At 43.6% G+C, this 22,927-nt stretch overlaps 1 protein-coding gene across 1 annotated transcript; it reads right to left on the bottom strand.

Annotated features, from left to right (window-relative positions):
* Positions 1–1,450: 1,450 nt before the first annotated feature.
* On the bottom strand, positions 1,451–8,970 carry c1qtnf9 (C1q and TNF related 9). Its single transcript, XM_041198682.1, has 3 exons — positions 8,805–8,970; positions 5,912–5,974; positions 1,451–2,220 (listed from the first exon to the last, which is right to left on the bottom strand). The coding sequence occupies exons 1-3, from the start codon at positions 8,968–8,970 to the stop codon at positions 1,451–1,453; spliced, it is 999 nt and encodes a 332-aa protein (XP_041054616.1).
* Between the last annotated feature and the right edge of the window lie 13,957 nt (positions 8,971–22,927).

The following is a 22,927-nucleotide window of genomic DNA, read 5'->3' as shown; positions in this document are numbered from 1 at the left end:
CACCTGGAAGTTCCCCTCCAAGCTCATCATTGACTTGGAAATACATTGCCATTCCTTCACTGTCGCTGAGTCAGAAAACTGGAACTCCCTTCCTAACAGCACAGTGGGTTTACCTACACCACATGGACTCCAGCTGTTCAAGAAGGCAGCTCACCACAACCTTCTCAAGGGCAATTAGAGTTGGGCAATAAATGCTAGCCTAGCCAGCGAAGCCTACATCCCTTGAATGAATAAAAAAAAGCTAAGGTGACACAGATTTACAAAAAGGACAGACAAAGCTTGACAAAGTTTGATGAAGCTGACAGGGTTTTCTGAAGATGCAACTAATAGGATGGATGAAGAGGAACAAGTATTTGAATTTTCAAAAAAATATTTGGTAAGGTGCCACATGAAAGGTTATTACCCAAAATTAGGACTCATAAGATTGGGAACAATATATTAACATGGATTGAGGATGGTTTAATAGATAGAAAGAAGTGGGTAAAAATAAATGGGTCATTTTCAGATTGGCAGGTTGTAACGAGTGGGGTACTGCAGGAATCAGCACTGGGTCTCATATTTACAACCTAGGTTAATGACTTTGCCCAGTGACTGAGTGTAATGAATTCAGGTTTGTTGACGACAAAAGTTAGGTGGGAAAGTAAGTATTGAGGAGGACACAAAGAGGAATATGCATTTAAATTGCATTAAGATTTCTCTATCCATATACTGCAGTCCCTTCATTTGTCTTCCTAATTGTTTGCTGTACCTGCATACTAGTTTCCTGTGACTCAGGCACAAGGCTACCCATGTCCCACTGAACGTAAACGTTTCTCAGTCTCACATCATTCAAAAAAAAATCATGCTTTGCTTTTACTTTTCGTACCAAAGAGAATAACTTCACACTTGGCTGCATTTTATTCTATTAGCTATGTTCTTGCATTTTTCTCTTAATAATTTCTTGGTTCTCCTTTGCTGAATTCTCAAATCCTCCCAAACCTCAGGCTTCAACTCTTTTTGGCAACATTATAAACTTTTTTCTTTGATCCAATATTATTTTAACTCCTCTTAGTCACGGTTGGACCACTTTTACTGATGATTTTTTGTGCCTTAAAGAACTGCGTGGGACAGATATATTGAGCTGTTCTGTGAAGGTCATCCAACACAAACAAATCAATTATTAAAAAATGGGTGCGCGTTTCGAACAACAACATAAGCAACTGCGTATGTGAAGATGACAGAAAAAATAATCTTTTCATGACCCCCAGGAAGGCTCATAGCACTTTAAATCCCCAGAAGTGCAGCGACTGTTGTAATGTAGGAAAGCAGGCCAATTTGCACACAGCAAGGTCTCACAAACAGCACTGAGACAATGACCATGTTTTTTAATGAGGTCTTTAGTGCTTTATTCTATTCACACAAAATTTGAGTAGCTACACTTCCAATGAAGAGCATCTGGTTTGTTGATTCTTCATTCAGTAAACAAAAGAAACCCAGTAAAAACTGTATCATCATTGTTGTCTGCAAACAGTCCATTATAAGAATCCCCACCGATTACTTGAAGCCACACTTGATCTCCAGTTTGTAATTGCACTAGTGTGCCTCCCGAAGCCTGATCCTCACTATTTTGATAACTATCAAATGTATTGAGAATCTGAGCACCATTCTTGTACAGGGAAACTCTTACATGTTTGACGTAGACAGTGATATGATAAACAAAATAATAAACCCCAGAAAATTCACATGTAAATTTCCCTGTGGAGAGGTTATAGTGATTTTGGTTGTTATATAAGATTTTTTCAAACTTGACTGGACTGCCTGAACGAGGCCACTTCGACAATCCTGTCAAGCCAACACTAAATGCACTATTCCTTATCAATGCATTCTCGCCAGTCTTCCCTTTCTCCCCTATTTCTCCTTTACTTCCTCTTTCACCTTGAATTCCAGGACGTCCCCTGAGGCCTTCGCCACCTACTTCTCCTTTGGGACCTCTTATGCCAGTAGGCCCTATGGGACCTGGTAAACCAATATTCCCCTGAAGTCCAACAGTTCCCTTGTCCCCTTTTGGACCTCTGGGTCCTAAATCCCCTTTTACTCCCTGTCGTCCTTGCAACCCTATTTCTCCCTTTTGGCCTTTGTGTCCCAGCGGTCCAGGAATTCCTTTCGGTCCCAGTTTTCCAGGTGTCCCTTTACTTCCTTGTTCACCTCTTCTTCCTTTTATGCCAGGTGCACCCAACAGACCTAGAGTCATAAAAATTATGTCATTTTTTACATGTGTCATCTCAGCATGCCCATATATATGTTCATATATAATAATTCGCTTGTATGCACAGATAATAAAAAGTATATTTTCAACATTTCTAAGTATTAAAATTTTCCTATTTCAGTTTATGAATAATGTTTGCCCATCATTGACACTTCTGGGTTTCCTTCAATCAATATAATCTTGCCTGGCAGGAAGTGGGTAATTAGTGCTAATGCACATTGGCACACTTCCCAAGCAGGTAGCAATAAAACTCCTGAGCAATTATAAACAAAAAATCAAAATTCAAATGCACTCGGTTGCTCACAATGGCCTAAATGTGTGTGGTTGGGTCACGATAAGCTTCAATCCTGAGTCAGGAACCAGGAAGTGGCAGAATGTCAATCATAATCATACGAACATACAAATTAGGAGCAGGAATAGGCCACCTGGTTCCTCGAGCCTGCTCCACCATTCAATAAGATCATGGCTGCTTTGAATGTAACCTCAACCCCACATTCCCGCCTACCCCCAATAACCTTTCTCCCCTTTGTTAATCAAGAATCTATCTAGCTCTGCTTTTAAAATATTCAAAGACTCTGCTTCCACTACCTTTTGAGGAAGAGTGTTCCAAAGATTCGGTACCCCCTGAGAGCAAAAAATTCTCATCTCTGTCTTAAATGAGCGGCCCCTCATTTTTAAACAGTGACCCCTAGTTCTAGATTCTCCCACAAGAGGAAACATCCTCTCCACAATCTTGCCAGATGTGACCAGTTCAGTTACAACCTCCAGGTATCATGCCTAATGAAAGAAAGCAGGCAGACCAGGGAAGCAGCCTGTTCAATGGGCTAGATTTTATAGCCCCACCCCTCACCGCCCACCCCTGCTAGGCATGTTTTTGGTGGTGGGGCACATATATTGGGTGGCTACCCCCAGTACCTTCCTTCCTATCCCCAAGTTGACCCCCATAATATACTAGGTAGGCAGGTGCTGAAGTTGGCAACTCGCCCACCATATTTAAATGAATAATTAAAGATCAATTAAGCTTGTTAGCAAGCCTGGGATAATATGCTGCCCATGGCATAATACAGTTGATGTGGGCAGGCTGGCAGAAGTGGGCAGTACATTTCTGTGTCATAGATGAAAAACAGTGGGAAGGAAGGGGGAGCACCTCATTTGTGGGGGTGCCCAGTATACATGCATCAGGGGCACGCCTCCCACTGAGGGACAGAAGTCTCAGTCTCAGCTGGTTTAGCCTGATCCCAGCGTGGTACAGCTGCAGGGTGGGCTTCTTTCCGGTACGTCAGCTACCAGTCAACTTTCCTAATGCAGCCCAATAGGAGGGATATCCAGCCGACATCCAACCCTACCGGGAGAGGTGTGTTCTGCAGAGGTGGGCAGGAGACCGTGAGGCCTCGTCAAAATGGAGATGCTGTCTAGAACATTGGTAAATTAAAAAGTGTGCGTGGCCACAGCTGACAAGCTGTCAATCTTGAGGGGAAATCTCCTCTACAGGAAGGCTTGTGACTGTGGCTGTCTCATCCCAGCGGGTCTGCTTGCTGAATGAGAGGAGAGGCCAATGATCCCCAGCCTGCCACCAGGAAGCAGCCTCCAGTTACATACTGGGCCCTGGGCCTCAGTGAGGGGTTCATCCACCATCAGAAAGAGCCGGCAGCACCATAAACATTTCCCCAATTGTCCCATTAATGGACCTAAATGGTCACCTGCTGCTGTTAGCCTCTGCCACATTGTCCCTGCCTCCAGCAAGATCGGAGGTGAGAACACATCAGGTAACCAATTCGATGAGCCATTTTCCAATTTTGGACAAGGCCACACTTCCTAACCCACCTCCGCGTGATCAGGAAAATTCAGCCCAACATGTTAAAGTGGCACTTCTGGGACGAATCTCACCATCACTAATGATGATGTGCCTTACAATAAGATGACATGTATGGGGACATGAGAGTGATCCACTAAGCAATTTTGGATTCAGGCTACCTGGACATGGATAACTTAAGACGTAAGGTCAGAAGTTCAAAGGGTGCTTGAGGACGGGAGGAAGAATTCTCATATCTAATGGACAGCCACTTGAGTGGTAGGAGGAACATAGGAATGTTCGGGAACCATAAAAGCTCTGCAATCCATCTAATACTTTTCAATCACCCACTACCTCAACCAACAAATCCCCCTTACAGTTATCAACACCGTTATCTGTTTCTATTGCTTCTCTGGGTAGTTCATTTCACACATTCATCAGGCCAGGCCTGACTACACACCCAACCCAACCCGACTAGCTCCCGACCTGACTATCCTTCCCCACCTGTCCTGACTACTCCCCAAGCCACTTGCCAACCCACCTACATGCCAATCTACCTACCTGCCACCTCACCCACCGGCCACCCTATCCACTTATCTATTTACCTTACCCACCCTACCAACTTACCACTTACCTCACCTACCTATCCACCCTGCACCCCGACACATTCATTCATCCATTCACCCATTCACTAACATTCACACTGGACATTTAAATTTATGGCAGCCTGTGCTGTAAAACAGGGCATGGCTTATCATTCCTCCCAATGCCACGTGGCTGCAACAGAGTTCTTGGAGGGATGCTGCACTCCGCATTTCTGGAGAAGCCGGGCTCGGAAGACCCGGCAAGAATTGTGGAGCAGCATCGAGATTTGGAAAAGGTCGAGTGGAGGGGCAATCCAATGATGTTGGCCACTTAGAAAAAGATCCGAGCCATTGTTTCAATCTGGCCCAGAGGTTTATTTTACCAAACTTATTGGTATTTTCTAGTGCATAATGTTGACTAAGCAGGTCACATTGGAAACTTACTAAACTTGGCCTAGTGTTTATTACCCCCGTAACATCCTTTTACATCAGATAAAATGGTATTTGTAACGTCAATTCCGACCATTGTGAATTTTAGTTCCACTCAGTGCCATAGTCCTCTCTGTGACCCAGGATTGCTAAGGTCCGTGACCTACTACATGTCCTCTGGCAGTGCAATATTACAAACAAACCAGGGTGGATTCTGACCTTCTTCCCCTGCCAGTAGTGATAACGAACGGTTTGTCTTTTCCTGGTGTGAGTTCTTCTGAGAGGGTCGGGGAAGCCTTTCTCCCTTTACTGGGAGTCCACCGATTGCAGATAGGTTCAGCAGGTTAAGTATGGGAGATAATGCACTCTCCATATTCCTTAGTTCTGGATTTTTTTTGCAGCCTCTTAATCAGTGGCAGAGTTTCAGGACACCAGGCTGACTGGACATATTCTGGGACAGGCTGAGGAATGCTGACTCTGTGCATGAAGCCACAATGCACTTGAACAATCTCTTTTAGTTCAGTTAGATTAAGTACACTGACAAGTTGAGGCTGCAGTCACTAGGAGTCTGTTCAGTCTCCCAAATTCAATTTTTAGGAATCGAGTGTTAGGTTCAACAATTCAAAGTGCAGAAAATTTCAGGGTAGGGTCTATATTTTTTATTCTGATCAAATTTCTTATAAATAAACTCATTAACTCTATCTGATAGCCAAATGTTCATATACACATTTTGCTAAAATATCGTCCAGCATAAACAGCATTGGTAATTTCTCTAAGCTAATTATATCTCTAACCCCCATTGTACACTGAGACACGGTGAACAAAGGGGTAGCAATTTATTGGTAACTATTAGACTCTTGCCTGGTTCTCCGGGTTCGCCTTTTGATCCCTCAGGGCCTGGAGGTCCAACTTTCCCAATTTCACCTGTTGTTTTATCACAGAATCTTTACATTAGTTAAAAAATTAGAACTCTGTGTGATATAACACAACACAGAAGAACATTTTCCAATTTATTAACAAACTACTTTTGTGGTGTTGATTATAATAACCTTTTCCACATTAACACACACCTTCAATACTTGGGCAATAATCTGAGGGAGCAGATTATCCACCTCTTATAGAACCCATCTGATTTTCAGTCTATTCATTTCAAAAGAATACAAGTTGGGCATGTTCTAAAACAGGCAATCCCTCTCTGTGGGAATATCATCCAAACAGCGAAGGTGAAAATTTACTCAACACTTACTGTCTATGTGTTCAGCTGCAAGTAAACAAATAGCACAATTTACCACAAAATATTTATATAGAAATTACCCATGAAGTTCCTATATTTTCTCACAGGTGGACTGGAATATTTTGGGATAAATCTTTATAGCATTGACCCTAATCTGGTCACTTCCCCATAATAAAACTAAACTGAAATTCCATGGAACTCAATGGAATGAAAATTTAATGGCTTCTATAACAAGCAAACAATTTGCTCCACCAGATCACCACCTATATGGTAAGGATGGCCACATTGTGGTTTCTTCATATCATGGAGGCTGTAGATAAGTTTGCATTTTAGTGCTCTTTAATTAGAACATTATATCCAGGTACTTATAAAAGTACTAAAATGTTGAAATTCCTTCAAATGATGCACTATAGTCCTATCTCTTATAGCATGTTATTCTAGAATGTAGTAAAGCTAACTGGTGTGATTAACCTGCAAAGTTCAATGTATTACTGTGAATGGAGCATTTAGTTTCATATTCAGTCAATTGTTAGCTGTAAAAGTTGGATGAAAATAAATCACAGAATTGAAGCAATGTTGGCTATGAATACTCACAGCAAAGTTGACTCATATCATTGTGATTTTCAGGATTCTTCAATCTGTAGGTGGTTTTTCACAGATTTGAAGATTGTACATAATAATTAGGTTTTTTTTATTCATTCACGGGATGTGGGCTTTGCTGGCTGGGCCATCTTTAGTTGCCCTTGAGCAGGTGGTGGTGAGCTGCCTTCTTGAACCGCTGCAGTCCACTTGGTGCAGGTACATCCTAAGTGCTGTTAGGAAGGGAGTTTCAGGAATTTGACCCAACGACAATGAAGGAATGGTGATATATTTCCAAGTCAGGGTAGTGAGTGGCTTGGAGGAGAAATTCCAGGTGGTGGTGTTCCCATCTACCTGCTGCCCTTGTCCTTCTAGATGGTAGTGGTCATGGTTTTGGAAGGTACTGTCGAAGGAACATTGGTGAATTCCTGCAGCGCATCTTGTAGATGGTACACATTGCTGCTACTGTGTGTCGGTGGTGGGGGGAGTGAATGTTTGTGGATGTGGTGCCAATCAAGCAAGCTGCTTCATCCTGGACGGTGTCAAGCTTATTGAGTGTTGTGCGAGCTGCACTCATCCAGGCAAACAGAGAGTATTCCATCACACTCCTACCTTGTGCCTTGTAGTTGGTGGACAGGCTTTGGGGAGTCAGGAGGTGAGTTACTCATCACACGATTCCTAGCCTCGGACCTGCTCTTGTAGCCACAGTATTTGTATGGCTGGCCCAGTTCAGTTTCTGGTCAATGGTAACCCCCAGGATGTTGAAAGCTGGGAATTCAGTGATGGTAATGCTTGGTCAGTAGTGGTGCTTCCGAGCCACTCTTGGTGATGGACATTGAAGGCCCCCACCCAGAGTACGTTCTACACCCTTGCCACCCTCAATGCTTCCTAAGTGGTGTTCAACATGGAGGAGTACTGATTCATCAGCTGAGGGAGGGCAGTACATGGTAATCAGCAGGAGGTTTCCTTGACCATGTTTGACCTGATGCCGTGAAGCTTCATGGGATCCAGAGTCGATGTTGAGGACTCCAAGGGCAACTCCCAACTGTATACCACTGTGCCACTACCTTTACTGGGTATGTCCTGTCCCACCAGGATGGTGATGGTGGTGCCTGGGGCATTACCTGTAACATATAATTCCATGAGGATGACTATGTCAGGCTGTTGCTTGACTAGTCCGTGAGACAGCTTTCCAATTTTGGCATTAGCCCCCAGATGTTAGTAAGCAGGACTTTGCAGGGTCGACAGGGCTGAGATTGCCCTTGTTGTTTCCAGTGCCTAGTTCGATGCTGGGTGGTCCGTCTGGTTTCATTCCTTTTTTGTGATTTTGTAGCGGGTTTGATACAACTGAGTGGCTTGCTAGGCCATTTCAGAGGGCAGTTAAGAGTCAAGAGGGTCTGGAGTCACATGTAGGCCAGATCAGGTAAGGGCGACAGATTTCCTTCCCTGAAGGACATTAGTGAACTAGATGAATTTTTACGATAATCGACAATGGTTTCATGGTCATCATTAGACTTTTAATTCCAGGTTTTTATTGAATTCAAATTCCACCATTTGCCATGGTGGGATTCAAACCCTGGATTTACCCTGGATTATTAGTCCAGCAACAACACTACCCCATTGCCTCCCCTGTTTATGCTGAGTACTTGACTTACAATTACAAAATCATCTATATTATATTGGCTATAATATATGAAAGAAATTCTATCATTCTGCATCTGATATGATATCAGCAGAAAAATCAGCACTGAGCGAAGGTCAGCATCTCTGTTGAGAAGCAATTCAGTAAAATATATTGCACAATGCATCATTTCTCTACTAATATAGTGTAAAAATTTCAGTTGAGGATTGATATTAAAATAGCTAATTGTAAAGAAATGTCTAGAGATCAGTATTTCTAACTATGACTAATGGTAAAGGTATGCCTTCAGATCACTTTACCTGTATCTCCTTTTTCACCCACAGAGCCATCTCTTCCATCCCTTCCAGGTATGCCATTATGACCAGGGTTTCCTGGAATTCCAGGATGTCCCCCCATACACATCTCCTTTCTCAGCACCTCAGCATTCACCAGAGTGATCAGGAGAAATAGCGACCATGTCTTCATTCTGGATTCAGATCCTCAATATCAGGGTTTCACAGTGCAAATTTGCTGATAATAATCAGAACAAGCTCACTAAAGGGCACAGACCTAAAGAAACAACCAGAACACTTTACAGAAATTATGATTGCATAATTATTTTTAAAATATTTTCAAACAAAGGATTGATGTGGGATGACTGACATGCAGAGAGATATATTGAAACATACTTCGCAGATCTGGTGATATATGGCTAAACCAAGGGATAAAGATGAGGCCAAACCAGGTAGATCAACTGGGCTGGGTAAAGATTTTGCTGGAATGAGGATGGCAAAAGTGGATATGAGGGAATGGCTGCAGAACTATTGTGAATGGAGGGCCAAAGACTAAGAAGTTGGGAATTAGAAAGTGCACTTCTAAACTTATGGGGTATTTTTCTAGAGTAGATGCAGAAAGAAGTGAGGTTGGAAGGGAGTAGGGAGATGTGGGTTTGAGGGACACAAGGAAGTGATCCAAGATGCTTTTGTTTGTCATTAAAACCACAGGAGTAAAGAGGCCATAGGAGATGGCAAGCTGAACAGAGTGACCATGGATACAGGTAGATGATTATATGGAGGGAGAGGTTTAGGGAGGATGAGGGGGAGACAATTCAGCAGTGTATAAGTACAGAGAACGAGGACACACTACCAATATCATGTCCTTTTTGGTGTCTATACTGACAATCACTCCTACATTCAGATACATATTTTAACTAAAGAAAACTAACCTACAATAAGCAGATAACTAAACTGATTGCACCTTTATTCATGACCTGTGTCTATAAATATTTCTTTGTACTGTGGTAAGAATTTCTATGCTGAGTTTATGTTATTTATGCTATATGACACTTGAATCACTAACAAGTATTTAGTTACCTAGATTATTTGCTTGCCTAACCCTTTTGGGTCAAGCAGTATCCAACAGTACTGGCAATGACAATAGCTGCAAAATTGGCTGTTTTATTCATTTTTGTGGCTGGCTCTGGTCTCCATGATGTTTTAAAGAAAATAAGTTTTAAAATATGATTGTATTTGGCTCCAGGAGCACTAAATACCCATTGAGGAAAAAATATATCACTGCTAAACTTATTCACTGACAGGCAGTTTTCTGGCTGAGACTGCCTCTTGCCCTCTGAAGAAGAATAGAGAAAAATGACCTAACTTATAATCTAAAAATAACTAGACCTTTCATTGCTTGCTTATGGAATGAAAAAGAAAGTGGTGTAAAATGACATACAGCTGCATATGTATGTAAACATTTATATGTTATGAAATTTACATATGTTTGGGCTAGAAACTCCTGTTTCTTTACAGTGCTATCTGGGTTTGAGGTAGGAATGTGGGATAGGAACTGGCAAGTTCTCCAGTTTTTTCTGATCCTGATTGAAAAGGAGGAGAGGTGTTTCTTAATGATGATCCTTAAAGGTGAACTGGTAGGGTGAAATGAGGAATTCTAAGATCCATCAGTTCCATCTCAGTTGCCCCGACACACTGTACATATGCAATAACCAAGTATACAGTGTGTGCCAGGGCACAATTCCAGTGAAAGTGGGCCTAGCAGTTTTTTTGATGTACGATAACCACATCACAATCAGTTGCTGCTTCCTAAAGTGGAAAGTTTAAATTAAGCTATTTTTGTGTGAATTTAAGCCGTCATAGCATTCCTTGTAACCCCCACACCTCCCTCCACCCCATGGAATGGGTGTCCCATTTACACCAAAAATGGTGTGGCCACATGCCCAGAATATTTTTGGCCCTAATGCTGACCCTGTACAGGGGTCAGCATTAGGGCCAGTTGATGAGCAGGTTGTGCCCTTCCAGTGATGCAGCAGGAATTTCAGGGCCAAAGTTTATATATTTCTTATCATTCATTCTTGGGATGTTGGCATCACTGGCATGGTCAGTGTTTATGAACCATGCCTAGTGATCCAAGAGGAGGTAATGATGAGCCTCCTTCTTGAACCTCTGCATTCTGTGAGATGATGGTTCTTCCACAGTGCTGTTAAGAAGAGAGTTATAGAATTTTGGCACAACAGCAACGAAGGAACAGTGTTATATGTCCAAGCCATATTGTGTATGAATCTGTTGTAGCATTGCTCTTGTGAAGCAAGGGGATTTAACATGTTGTAGTGGAGAATGAACTTTGTAGTGATACTTCCCATGTGTTGTTCAGCGTAAATAGAGTACTGTTTGAAAATAGAAAATAACTGGATTCCGGACTATTTATGGTCTTTCCATCACAGATCCATAGTCATGGTAGAAATGAGTTTCTCCTTTTGTATTGCTCTCTCTGTCTCTGCAGTCCTTCTTCCACTCCCTTCACATCTGTTTCTTTCTTTCTTCCTTGAACAACAACCTACATTTTCATAGTTCTGCTCAATCTAGAAAGTTATCACTTGGTGAAGGAAAAACAATGGTCGCTGGGCAGGAGGGCAAAGGAGAAAATGGAAAGGTAAGGGCCAGTTAGAGGTGGAGTTAAAGACAAAGATTTTTTAGACAGGAGATGGTGAGCCAGAGAGACTTAAGGAGGGAGTTTCAAGAGCTTAAGGATATAGTGGCTGTAAGAGCAGCCATCAATGCCAGAGCCAAGGGTTCAAAGGGACATGGAGAAACAACAAGCTTGTGAAAGGATACGTAGCAAGCAGTGCTTTGTGTGGTTGAGGAGTCTAAATGAATTTTAATCTGTAGGCAAAGGACCTGTTATGAAAACATTTTAAAAAGTGGAGTCAGATGGAGGCAACAAGGACATTTAGAATTTAAGCAACACTGGGGAGGTGTGGGTGGAGGCAAATTAAGTTACAAAGATCAAAGAAATTAGTTTGATAATGGAATAGATGTAGAATAATTAGCTGAGGTCAGGATTGAGCAGGCGCAATGCACAGAATTTAATCAAGACTATCAGAGTTAGCATAATGGCCAGAAGAATTGGGCAGGCGTCAGGAAAACTGTTGGGAATGAAAAGGGCCCAGTGTGGAAATCCTGCTCTCTGGTGGGGGGACATCAATCATTAATGAGGCACTTCACACCAATTATCCCTGAGCTCATTGGAATTTAATGGAGGCTCAGGGATTTAATGGGGCTTACACAGGTCCCCCACATGGGTCCCAAAGGCCGCTCAGCAAACACTGCTGGATTTGCTTGTGACCACGTTAGAGGCCGTTCCTTCATTGACGGGCACTCGATGCCCAATCATGGGGCCTAGGATAGGGTTGGCGGGGAGGTGGGGGACGGGGCCGCTATAAACCACCCCCACCCCCTCCCCCACCCTTGCCTCTACCAAAGGAAAGTTTGTGTCATCAAACTGTTAGCATTGTATTTATTACTTTCTTCTCTCCTATTTCTTTCCTTTATTCTCTTTCTCTCTATATATGTATTTCAGGGCTTCATAGGTGTCTAAAAGTTCTCCAGTGGCTATGTGTGGAACCTAACATTTTCTTTCCAGGGCATACCTTACGAAAACAGCTTAGTGGTGAGTTACTCAGTGAAGTGGCACAATTGCCACTATGAATTGAAGACCTCTGTAAACTGTTGCTGAACAATTACAAATTACAAAATCACCACTTCACTGTTCTTACACAGTTCTCATCTCCAACCACATGATATTTTAACAGTATCACTCCCCATCAACATCAGGTTGCTGTAGAAGATCCCATTGCACTAGTTTGAAGAAGAGCAGGAAGTTATCCCAGTGTCCTGGCCAATAGTTATCCTCCAATCGACATCACTAAAACAGATTATCTGGTCATTATCATATTGTTTTTGGTGTAAGTTTGCAGAGTGCAAATTTGCCACCACATTTCTTACACTACAACAGTGACTACACTTTAAAAGTGCTCCATAGGTTATAAAGTGCTTTGAGACATATAGTGGTCATGAAAGGTGCTACATAAATGCAAGGCTTTCTTTTAGCATGATGTTGGTAGAAGGTGTTACAAGTTACTCACTAAAATGCAAACAATAACCATTAAGCTATAAACCAATGAACACATCTCTTAGATTGTAATGTGAATTGCAATTTGATTAGATAAGTGCTATATAATTTAGACAGGAAAATATATTGCTAATTGTGAAGTTTACTTCGTTAACTTAAAATAAAAGACTGCCAACTTACCACACCAGATGCCACCTCCGACTGGACATTCTTTAAAGCACAGAATAATTCTTCCAAATATAGATTACATCTTTTCCAAGTATAATTAGTAAACCAGTTTAGTTATTAAGAAATGTAGTCCAAAGACAAACTAGAAACACTGGAGTGCCAACATGTCCCTGTTATCTGGGTAAAAACACCTTAAATTTTAATAAATGATTAATAATTACAATGGAAAATTCTCAGAAAAAGCAAAATCATTACTTGGCCCAGTGGACTTTAATTCTTAGCTCCAACCACCATATATTTATCAAAGTTCCAGATTCACAAGCACCTCAGCTGAGACCAGAACATTAAAAAAAATCATGGAATGAGAATGATCACTTAATTCAATGGGTCTGCTCCATCCAACAGGTCACATGCTGTTTTCACGCTGCTGCATTCTCCCCATATTTCCCACCCTTCACAAAACATGCCTGAAATCAATGGAATATAAATTTAATAGGTTCTATAATAGGATGGTGATCTGATGACCAGGTTATCACCCCGGTGATGAAGATGAAAACCCTGTTTTACTGTGATGAAAGTCTATTGCCTTTGCCATGATTGACCGCACTATCTTCCAAGGCCTCTTCACTGTCACCCAGCTGAGAGGGACCGCATTCACCTGCTTCCATTCTTACCTATTTAATGGTAGCCAGAATATCATTCGTAATAGCTTCTCTTCCCACTCCTGTACTCTGGTGTCTGCCAAAAACTGATCCTTGGCCCTTTCTGATTTCTCATCCATGTGCTGCCCCTTGCTAACATCATCCAAAAACACACTATCAGTTTCCATGCATGCTGACAACACCCAGCTCTCCCTCATCACAACCTTGCTTGACCTCTCCACTGTCTTTAAATTGTCAGGCTGCTTATCTGACATAAAGTACTGAATAGCAGAAAAGTTCTGCAATTAAATAATGGGAAGACTGAAGCCATTGGGTGGAATCTAACCAGTCACGGGAGGTGGATTTGGTGGCGAGCAAGGAGGGAATCTTTGAAAATGACCTCTGGGGTTGGCCACCTGGCGTGCTCCAACCTCCAGCCAATCTTGCATGTTAAATGGATCCAAGTCAGATGGTAAAGTATGAAACAAGACACAGATGTTTTCCTTGTCATTATGTTTATTCACAGGATGCAGCATTACAGATCTCTGCCTCCTAACTACCCACCCAGTGTCCCAGCTGACACTTTTTATACTCTTTTGATAACCAGTAAAACAAATTTAACAAATTAACCAAATGAACCGTCTCTCTTTATACACTTATGGGGATTACAAAAACAAATGGGCAAGTAAATTCAATTGATAGCCCCTTAAAGGGAAAATGTAACAGAACCAAAACTCCAAAGAAAACTTTTCTAGTTAAATCAAGATGTCATTTTGGGGGCTGAGGAAGTACTCCAGCCCTGCAGTGTCCACCGATAGCAGGCCTCAATGATTTGCTTTATAAGTGCTCTCAGTACTTAATCAGACAATACCCATCACCTTTAACAACATAATCAAACACCATTAACAGCGGAGGTGGGTGATCAGCAGAAGTGGCAGCAGGTAGCCAGTTAGTGTCAATCAACTGGCCACTTAACCGGCAGCAGGGGAGGGGGTTCAGTAAGGTTTGCTTTATTTACCTCCCTCACCCCCCATCCCGAGAGCAACTTCTGCCACAAGTACACAACTGCAGTCACTAGGGTTTTTTTAACTTTAAATTTTCTGACAATAAAACACTTTCATAATGCCCACTTTACTAGTAAGCGTTAACAAAATAAACACATTTGTTTCTGAGCTTCACCCAGTTGTATGTAATATTTCACCTGCTGTTTTGAATGGTCTATTTAAAAAAGCAAATTGCCCCCTTTACATCTCACCTTCTATTTCCCTATGTTTATCTAATTACCATTTCAAACCTACTTCTCTCCTATTCATCAAAGCCTCTAGACCAGCTAGCTTTAATCTAATTAAGACATACACACATACGCACACACAGACACAGACGCCACTAAACTCTATTTTAAAATAATTTCCAATAACATTATAGATATCATTTTTTCTTCTTGACACAAGAAGAAGTAAAAGACTTTCTTCTCCCTGTAAGGGGTGTATTTGGATTCTATTTTATCAGTAATTTCACAGGGTAGATAGATCAAATGACTCCTGAACAACAAAGTGGAAAGATTGAACTACATAGGTCTTCACTGTCAACGAGATGCCTTGGAGCCCCCAGGTGTCTCTGTGCAACACAACTTTTAAGAGGCCAGAGGACAAAGACTGAATGGTTCACAATTGTATCTGTGTTTTCTTGATTAGCAAATTTGAAGACTCTGCTGGTTACTGCTTCTTACTAGAATATATTTTCAGTATCTGCTATGCAACACAACTTTATCATGATATTTCAATACCTCAAAAAATTCATAAAAGGCACCAAGATAGAATGCAATAGTAGGTAAGTAGACAAAAGGACACATTGAAGTCAAAGAAAAAAACTCTTAAAAATCATATATAGTGTAAAACAGGTCACTGATTCACTATGAGCCCATTACGCACTCTTGTCCTGGTAATTTCAACCAACAAAGCCTGCTCAGTAAACTTCAATTAGCAACAAGATAAACAGAACTCCAACCATTATTCCACCTCTGTTCATAAGATAATTATGAATGACAACAGCCATCTAGCCCAGCTCATCTCATCCATCCAGAATGACATACAAACATACATATTAGAAGCAGGAGTAAGCCATTCAGCCCCTTGAGCCTGCTCCACCATTTGATAACATTACACCAGTGACGACAACTTAAAAATGCTGAATTGGCTGTAAAAGCAATTTTGGGCATCATGTAAGGTGCTATATAAATGTAGATTTTGTCTTTCTTTCATTGCACCTTCATGCAGTAGGCAGAGTGATTGTAAGAATGATGAAATTGGAGGTCCAATGTTGATTCTCTAAGGATAATTAATCACAGAGCAATCAACGGATGTGAGGAAAGTGGCTACAAAGAAATGACTACATTTACAAAACAAATTAACTCTGTAGCTAATACAACCTTTCCATCCTGACTTCTATGGTGCAAACCCACAATACACCATAATTGGCATCTGCCCCTTTTATACTAATAGCACTATCCCCAGGATTTGACAAAATGCTGGTCTGCAGCAGCTCAGGAAAAAATGTGGATTGAATCATTGATCTGAGTTTTTCAGAGAAGAATGATGCTTTGTACAGAAACCCAGTACTGCCTTAGCTCACAAACTTGATTGTTTCCCCTTCCCCGAGAAGCTGTCTTACAAATCGTGTTGTACACTGTGAACTTACAGCCCATCTGGGGTGAACATAGGATGGAGTAGTGACAAATTGGGATTTCATTCCCAGACTTTACAAGAGCAATAAAATGGCCGATAGTGAGTCAACACCCTGTTTTGCATCAATCCCGGTTTTTGGTTTCTTAAAATTTTTGATGAGGCCCAATATTCCCAAACCTCTATACATCAACACAGCATGTCATTAGAATTGTGCCTGTCTACTTTCAGCATAATGAAGATTCACATTGCTATTTACGTGCTGGTTTAAATTCAAAAGAGAATTTTGGGTACAGTACAGTATTTAATTTTGTGGTACTGAACCTTAAAAATGATTCCCCAAAACACCCCACTACCCCAACTCCCAGCACCACAATCCCCACTAGCCCCTCACCCCCACCATCTCCTCACTCCCTACCCACTCCCACCATACCCTTGCCTCCCCACCATCCCCTCACAATCCAACCCCCACCACCACAGTCCCCACCATCCTCATTTCCCAACCACCACCACCCCCAGCTCCCCACTATCCCCCTCCCCCACCATCTCCTCAGCCCCTACCAACACCCACCATGCCCTCAACTCCCGAACCCCTATCACCACAGTCCCCACCATCCCCCTCACTTCCCTTTCACCCTCCAACTCCCCACCAACCCCTCACGCCCACCATCCTCTCACTCCTCTACCACACATCACCCCCAGTATCCAATTGGGTCTATATTGTTACAGGGATGTCGCTTACTATTTTTCAAGTAGGTATTAATCCGAGAACACTCTCCTGACAGTTGCTGCGAATAGGAACTGTTTCCAACCTTGGGCAGCTTTGTTGTTTCCTGCCAGGCTTAAAAAAAAACGGAGCCACAAAACTGCCCGAAGGCTGGAAGTAGCAGTGCAGCAGCTGAACCTAACCTGTCAGACCGGCTTTTAAATAAATCAGGTTGATAGTTCCAATTCTTTTTAAGCCAGTTTCTCATTTCTGCATCACTGGCTGTTCAGTCTGGATGACGAGAAACTCCGTTTACAACACTGAGCTCGGGCCCCCCCTTAGCCCCTCTAGCCCCTGGTGTTTGGCACTGTGGGCACCCCTATCTCCCAGGCCCTGACTTCAACTACCAAGGCCCTAAACTCTGGAGTTTTCTCCCTAAATCTCTCTGACTCTCTACCTTCCTTCCTTTTTAACCAAACTTTTGGTCATCTGCCCTAATAAGTGGCTTGGCATCAGAGTTTGTTTTGAAATGACCCTATGAAGCATCTTCAAATTTTTTATTGAGAAAGAGTAAGGCTGAGCAAAACAGCCAAGGAGGGCAAGGCCAAGAGTAGAATGGTCAGAGAGGGCGAGGCCAAAAGCCAAATGGTCAGGGATTGTGAGGCCACAAGCAGAGTGGTCAGGGAGGGTGAGGCTGAGAGTGGAATGGTCAGAGAGGGTGAGGCTGAGAGTGGAGTGGTCAGAGAGGGTGAGGCTGAGAGGGGAGTGGTTGGGAAGTTTGAGGCTGAGAGTGGAGTGGTCGGGGGGGCAGTCTCTTTCTCTGTGGTACTGTGAACAGAGGGGGAAAATGTGATGTCACCGCACTAGGAGGCATGTGGTGGTAAGTCTACAAGTAAAATTTAATCTTTTTATCAACCTGTAAAGTAAACTAGATCAGTGAATTAGATTAAAAGCTGAAAGTAAGCCAATTTGATAAACTACATAAACTTTAATTTATATTTTATACATTGCGCTTTGTATAATTTATCATATAATTATTCATAATTAATTAATCGTATCTAAAAAGATAAGGTTAAAATTAAATAGGTGGGGAGTAACAATAAAGGGTTCCTCATTTTAAGTTTAAATAAAATCTGGGATATATAGGTAACTAGAGTTAAATAAAACATTTAAGTTAGCCTACCTATAAAACAATGTGATGTCAGGGAAAAAAAATTGCAGGACTATAGGGAAAGGACTAGAGAATGGGACTAGCTAAAGCCCCACTCTTGCAGAGAGCTGTCATGGACTTGATGGGCTGAATCTGTACCATAACCACACTATCATTCTATTATTCTCTATAAATACAAGTTGTTGTTATCTACCCAACACTCCCCATTTCTATTCTTATTTCTCTGTCTCTTTCTCATTTGCTATTTTTTACTTTTTGCTCCTCTAACTCCTCGAATTCAGCTTTCTTTCAATCCTTCTCATTGTCTACACCTACTACACAATGCTATACCTCATTATACATTTATTCACTAAATCATCAGCTGGTAAATGGTCTTTACAATGTAAGCAATTACAATCATTTCAAGAATGTCTTGCATAGACTTTCAAGAACATCTCCAAGCTGGCAAAGTAAATGTGATTTGAGAGATGAAAACTTGGTAGCTTTTTTCTTCGTAATTCTGAATTTCTAAAGTTAGTGATGCATTTAGTGGGTAAGAGACTATCAAAGACTAACAACCATCTGATAGAAGAAATTCTTCCTCATCTTTGCCTTACTTGGGAGACCCTTATTTTTAAACTGTGCCCCCTAGTTCTAGATTCCCCCACAAGTGGAAACATCTTCTCAGCATCTACTCTGTCAAGATCCCTCCAAATCAATAACATCACCTCCCATTCTTCTAAACTCCAGTAAGCATAGTCCCAACCTGCTTAACCTTTCATCTCAGAGTAAGGGGTCACCCATTTAAGACAGAGATGAGGAGGAATTTCTTCTCTCAGAAGGTAGTGAATCTGTGGAATTCTTTACCGCACAGTGCTGTAGAGGCTGGGTCATTAAGTATATTCAAGGCTGAGATAGACAGATTTTTAATCAGTAAGGGAATCAAGGGTTATGGGGAAAAGGCAGGAAAGTGGAGTTGAGATTATCAGATCAGCCATGATCTCATTGAAAGGCGGTGACTTGATGGACTGAATGGCCTACTTCTGCTCCTATGTCTTATGGTCTTTCCATATAAGGCAACTCCCAGGAATCAGCATACTGAACCTTCTCTGAACTGTTTCCAATGTAAGTATATTCCCTTAAGTAAGGGGACTAATGACAGAATTTTCCCAGAATTGCACTAAGTGTGGTAGCAGGTGGATGAATTGGAATTCTACCTGCCAATGAAAATGGAGGATTTTCACGCCATATCGTCCCGAGCCTACCTCATTATTTATTCACTCTCACGAAACACACCGTTTCCATGGTGGGTGGGCTCTCATTTGCCCGCCCGCCATCACCCTGCTGTTGCATCACGCCGGTGGCCATCTTTAAAAGGCAGCCACCAGCAAACCGTTCATTGCCACCAGCTCACCACAGCTGCCTGGGAGACATGACCTGCAAAGGAAAAAAGACTGAAGTCCCCCGCTTCAACAACAGGTCCCTTAAGTAACTGCTGGATGCCTTGGAGGCCCACAGGGATGTGCTCTACCCCTGTTCTGGCCGCAGAATGAGAGCAAAGTCACCAGACTAGCTTGGGAGGCTGTTGTCAATGCAAATGCCCTGCAAAGGACAGCCACCCAGTGCCGCAAAAGGATGAATGATCACCTCCGTTCTGCCAGGGTAAGTCACTCTTTTCATCGCTCCCAACTCTCACACTCACAAACTCCTCACACGCCCACAGGGCCCAAACTCACTGCCAATGCAAGGGATATCACCATTCACTCTTTCACACACACAGTCATTAACCTCATCCCATCCATGAGACCACTCACCACCCACACAGGCCAGGCATACTTATCATCTGGCCCAGCAGGTGTTCTGATACACTAACCCCATCTCTAGCCATGTAGGACAAATTGGCACACAACAGGAAAGAAAGGTCGCAGACAGGTGGAAGGATGCTGGAGATCAAAGTTCTGACAGAATTGGAGAACAGGGCCATCCAGCTGGTGAGTGATGACCAGGACCGGTCTTGTGCTGACAATGAGGTCGGCGCTGCTGTACCAAGTGAGGATCCAGCAGTACAACATCCATCAGACGCCCATGCTGTGAGTGATGTGTCCTCTTTCACAGGCCACCGCCGTGCACTAATTATCTCCTCTTGCTTCTGCATCTGCCAAACAGCCGACAGAGTCCATGACCCAAGGCCTCCGATCAAGCCCCAAAGAAACCACTGAAGAGGAATTTGGAATACCCTCCCTGGAGTCCCATCACAGCGCTCACCCACACCCTCCACCAGCACAGAGACACACACCTCGGTGGGACCTAGCTTTAAAGTAGCCTTGGGATCACAATCTGGTGAGCACGTTGCACTGTCTGATCCACAGCAGGCAGAGGCAGGGACTTCCCAGGTCTCCGGCACTTGGAGGACTGCTGGAGGCCAGAATGTTGCTGAGTGTGAGTCAGATGACAAGCCTCTGGACTCCGCTGTGGCACAGTTGCTGGAGCTGCAAAGGCAAGCTACGGAAAATCTTGAAGGGATGTCCGCTGCACTCCTCAGATTGCAAGGCACGATGGAGGAGTCAGTTTGTCTTCAGGCTGTGGTGATAGTGCCGGTATTGCCACGCACTGAAGTCAACACTGGCAAGATGGCAGTCATCATGGAGACCTTGGTCCAGGATGTCATTCCTGCACTGCTGTGCAGGCTTAACTCCATCACTGATACCATAGTTGGCCTCCAACAGTGTGTACATGAAAGGGGTGCCGGGCAGCTCGATGTCACTCCAGCTATCCCTGCCGCTCACAACATTAGCCAGGGGCCCTCGGGCACCCATAAGGAGGAGGATCAGCAGGGGCACACCCTGGGGCTATCCACTCAGGTGACTCTGGGAGTGACTGGCCCATCCGAATCCCAGCTTCCTGTGACCTCCACAGATCCAGCTTCACAGGCCGAGGAGGGTGCCACTGCCACATAGCAGGATCTCGAAAGCAGGCCGGGGCCCTCCAAGTCATCATAGACAGGGTGTCACAGTCAGCAGGCTGCCTCCACCTCCACTGTGAATGTCCAGGGAGCACTATGGTGTAGCAGCAGGGTTAGGAGAGTTAGACAAAAGTAGTTGCACAGCCTGGGCACGGGTGTTGATCATTTTTACATACTGTTCACTACTGTTAATAAACTCCTAAGAATGTCTCCCTGCCTGTGGCTCCTTGTTCTGATGAGCAGTGTTCTTGTCAGTCAGATGTGCAACCTTTCTGCACAAGATAAAGGCAGGTGCCTCAGTCCAAAGCCTCTTCCCAGTGCTGTGTTTAGTCTTCAGACCACAGTGATGGTTCAGCCTTAAACTCCCTAGAAACATTACTGATGTCTGCACCTCAGCTGTGCTGGTCATTGCTGCCAGAATGTAGTGGGCAGGCGACACATAGTTTTCTTATTCTCTCTGTGTGCTCTGAACACCTTTAAGGTGGGGCTGGCCCCCATCACACCAGCATCTGTGATTAATGATGCTGTGCACCAGCTCCTGAAGGGCTGAGGCGCTAAAGGCAGACACAGCATCAGATGCATCTAAAGTTTCATGGCTGCGTCTCTGAGATGACCCTGATTATGGAACGCAAGTGAGCTGCCCTCGGCCAGAAAGGAGTCAGACATTTTCAGAGGCTATGTGAAGATCTATGTAGTGTCCTGACTGCATGTTGTCATCATCCTTCTGTGATCAAGCGACTATTAGGGCCTCCACTGCATCTCTGTGACAGGAGCATTCTCACAGAGGGTATTGGCACTGCCAAAAGCCAAAATGGAGTCAAATGTTCACAACTGTGATGTGAGGATCTACGGGGTCACCTCATTGCATTTCGTCATCATCTTCCACAAACCTGGCAGCTATGAGGGCCTCCCAAGCGCGCCTACCTCATCTAACCAGTGTGAGGGCCTTATCCCCGTTTTCATCAACCCCGAAGAATCCCCCACCCTCATCCCCGTTATCGCCTTCCTCATCAGAGGAGGTGTGCAGCTCCTTCATCTCCTCCTCAGCCAACTTCTCTCCCCGTTGCAGAGCCAGGTTGTAAAGGGCACAGCAGACGACGACGACGATGCATGACACCCTCTGTGGACTGTATTGCAGGGCTCCACCAGACTGGTCCAGGCACTGGAACTGCATCTTCAGCATCCCGATGGTTTGCTCCACCAAGTTGTGAGCTGCTGCATGAGCCTCGTTATACCATCGCTTTGCTGCAGTCTGAGGCCGCCGCACAGGTGCATCATCAGCCACGGCCTCTGTGGGTAGCCCTTGTCCTCAAGGAGCCAACCCTGCAGCCTCTGTGGACCCTGGAAGACTGCAGGGTTCTGCGGGTAACTCAGAATGTAGGTGTCATGTGCACTCCCTGGAAACCGTGCATACACCTGCAGGATGCGTTTCTGGTGGTCGCCAACAACTGCACGTTCAGTGAGTGGAAGACCTGCAGTTGATGAAGTCTACCCGAGTGTAGCGACGGAGGCCTGAGTGCCACATGAGTGCAGTCAGTCTCACCTTGCACTTGTGGGAATCCCAAAATCAGGGCAAATCCAATGGCTCTTGCATCCTGGCTGTCCTGGTCCCGGGTGAAATGCACAAAGTTGTGTGCCATGGAGAAGATGGCATCCGTGAGCTCATGGACGCATTTGTGGGTGGTGGATTGTGAAATCCCACAGAGG

Source organism: Carcharodon carcharias, chromosome 11 (assembly GCF_017639515.1).
Source record: "Carcharodon carcharias isolate sCarCar2 chromosome 11, sCarCar2.pri, whole genome shotgun sequence".
Taxonomy (NCBI): Eukaryota; Metazoa; Chordata; class Chondrichthyes; order Lamniformes; family Lamnidae; genus Carcharodon; species Carcharodon carcharias.
Note: the sequence above shows the minus strand (reverse complement) of the source record. Positions and strands in the feature narration are given on the sequence as shown.

Coding starts and splice junctions, on each gene's coding strand:
- c1qtnf9 (XM_041198682.1), bottom strand. CDS start 8,970: ATGAAGACATGGTCGCTATTTCTCCTGATCACTCTGGTGAATGCTGAG. Junction 5,975..8,804: donor GGGTGAAAAAGGAGATACAG/GTAAAGTGATCT, acceptor ATAAAACAACAG/GTGAAATTGGGAAAGTTGGA. Junction 2,221..5,911: donor AGGCGAACCCGGAGAACCAG/GCAAGAGTCTAA, acceptor TTATGACTCTAG/GTCTGTTGGGTGCACCTGGC.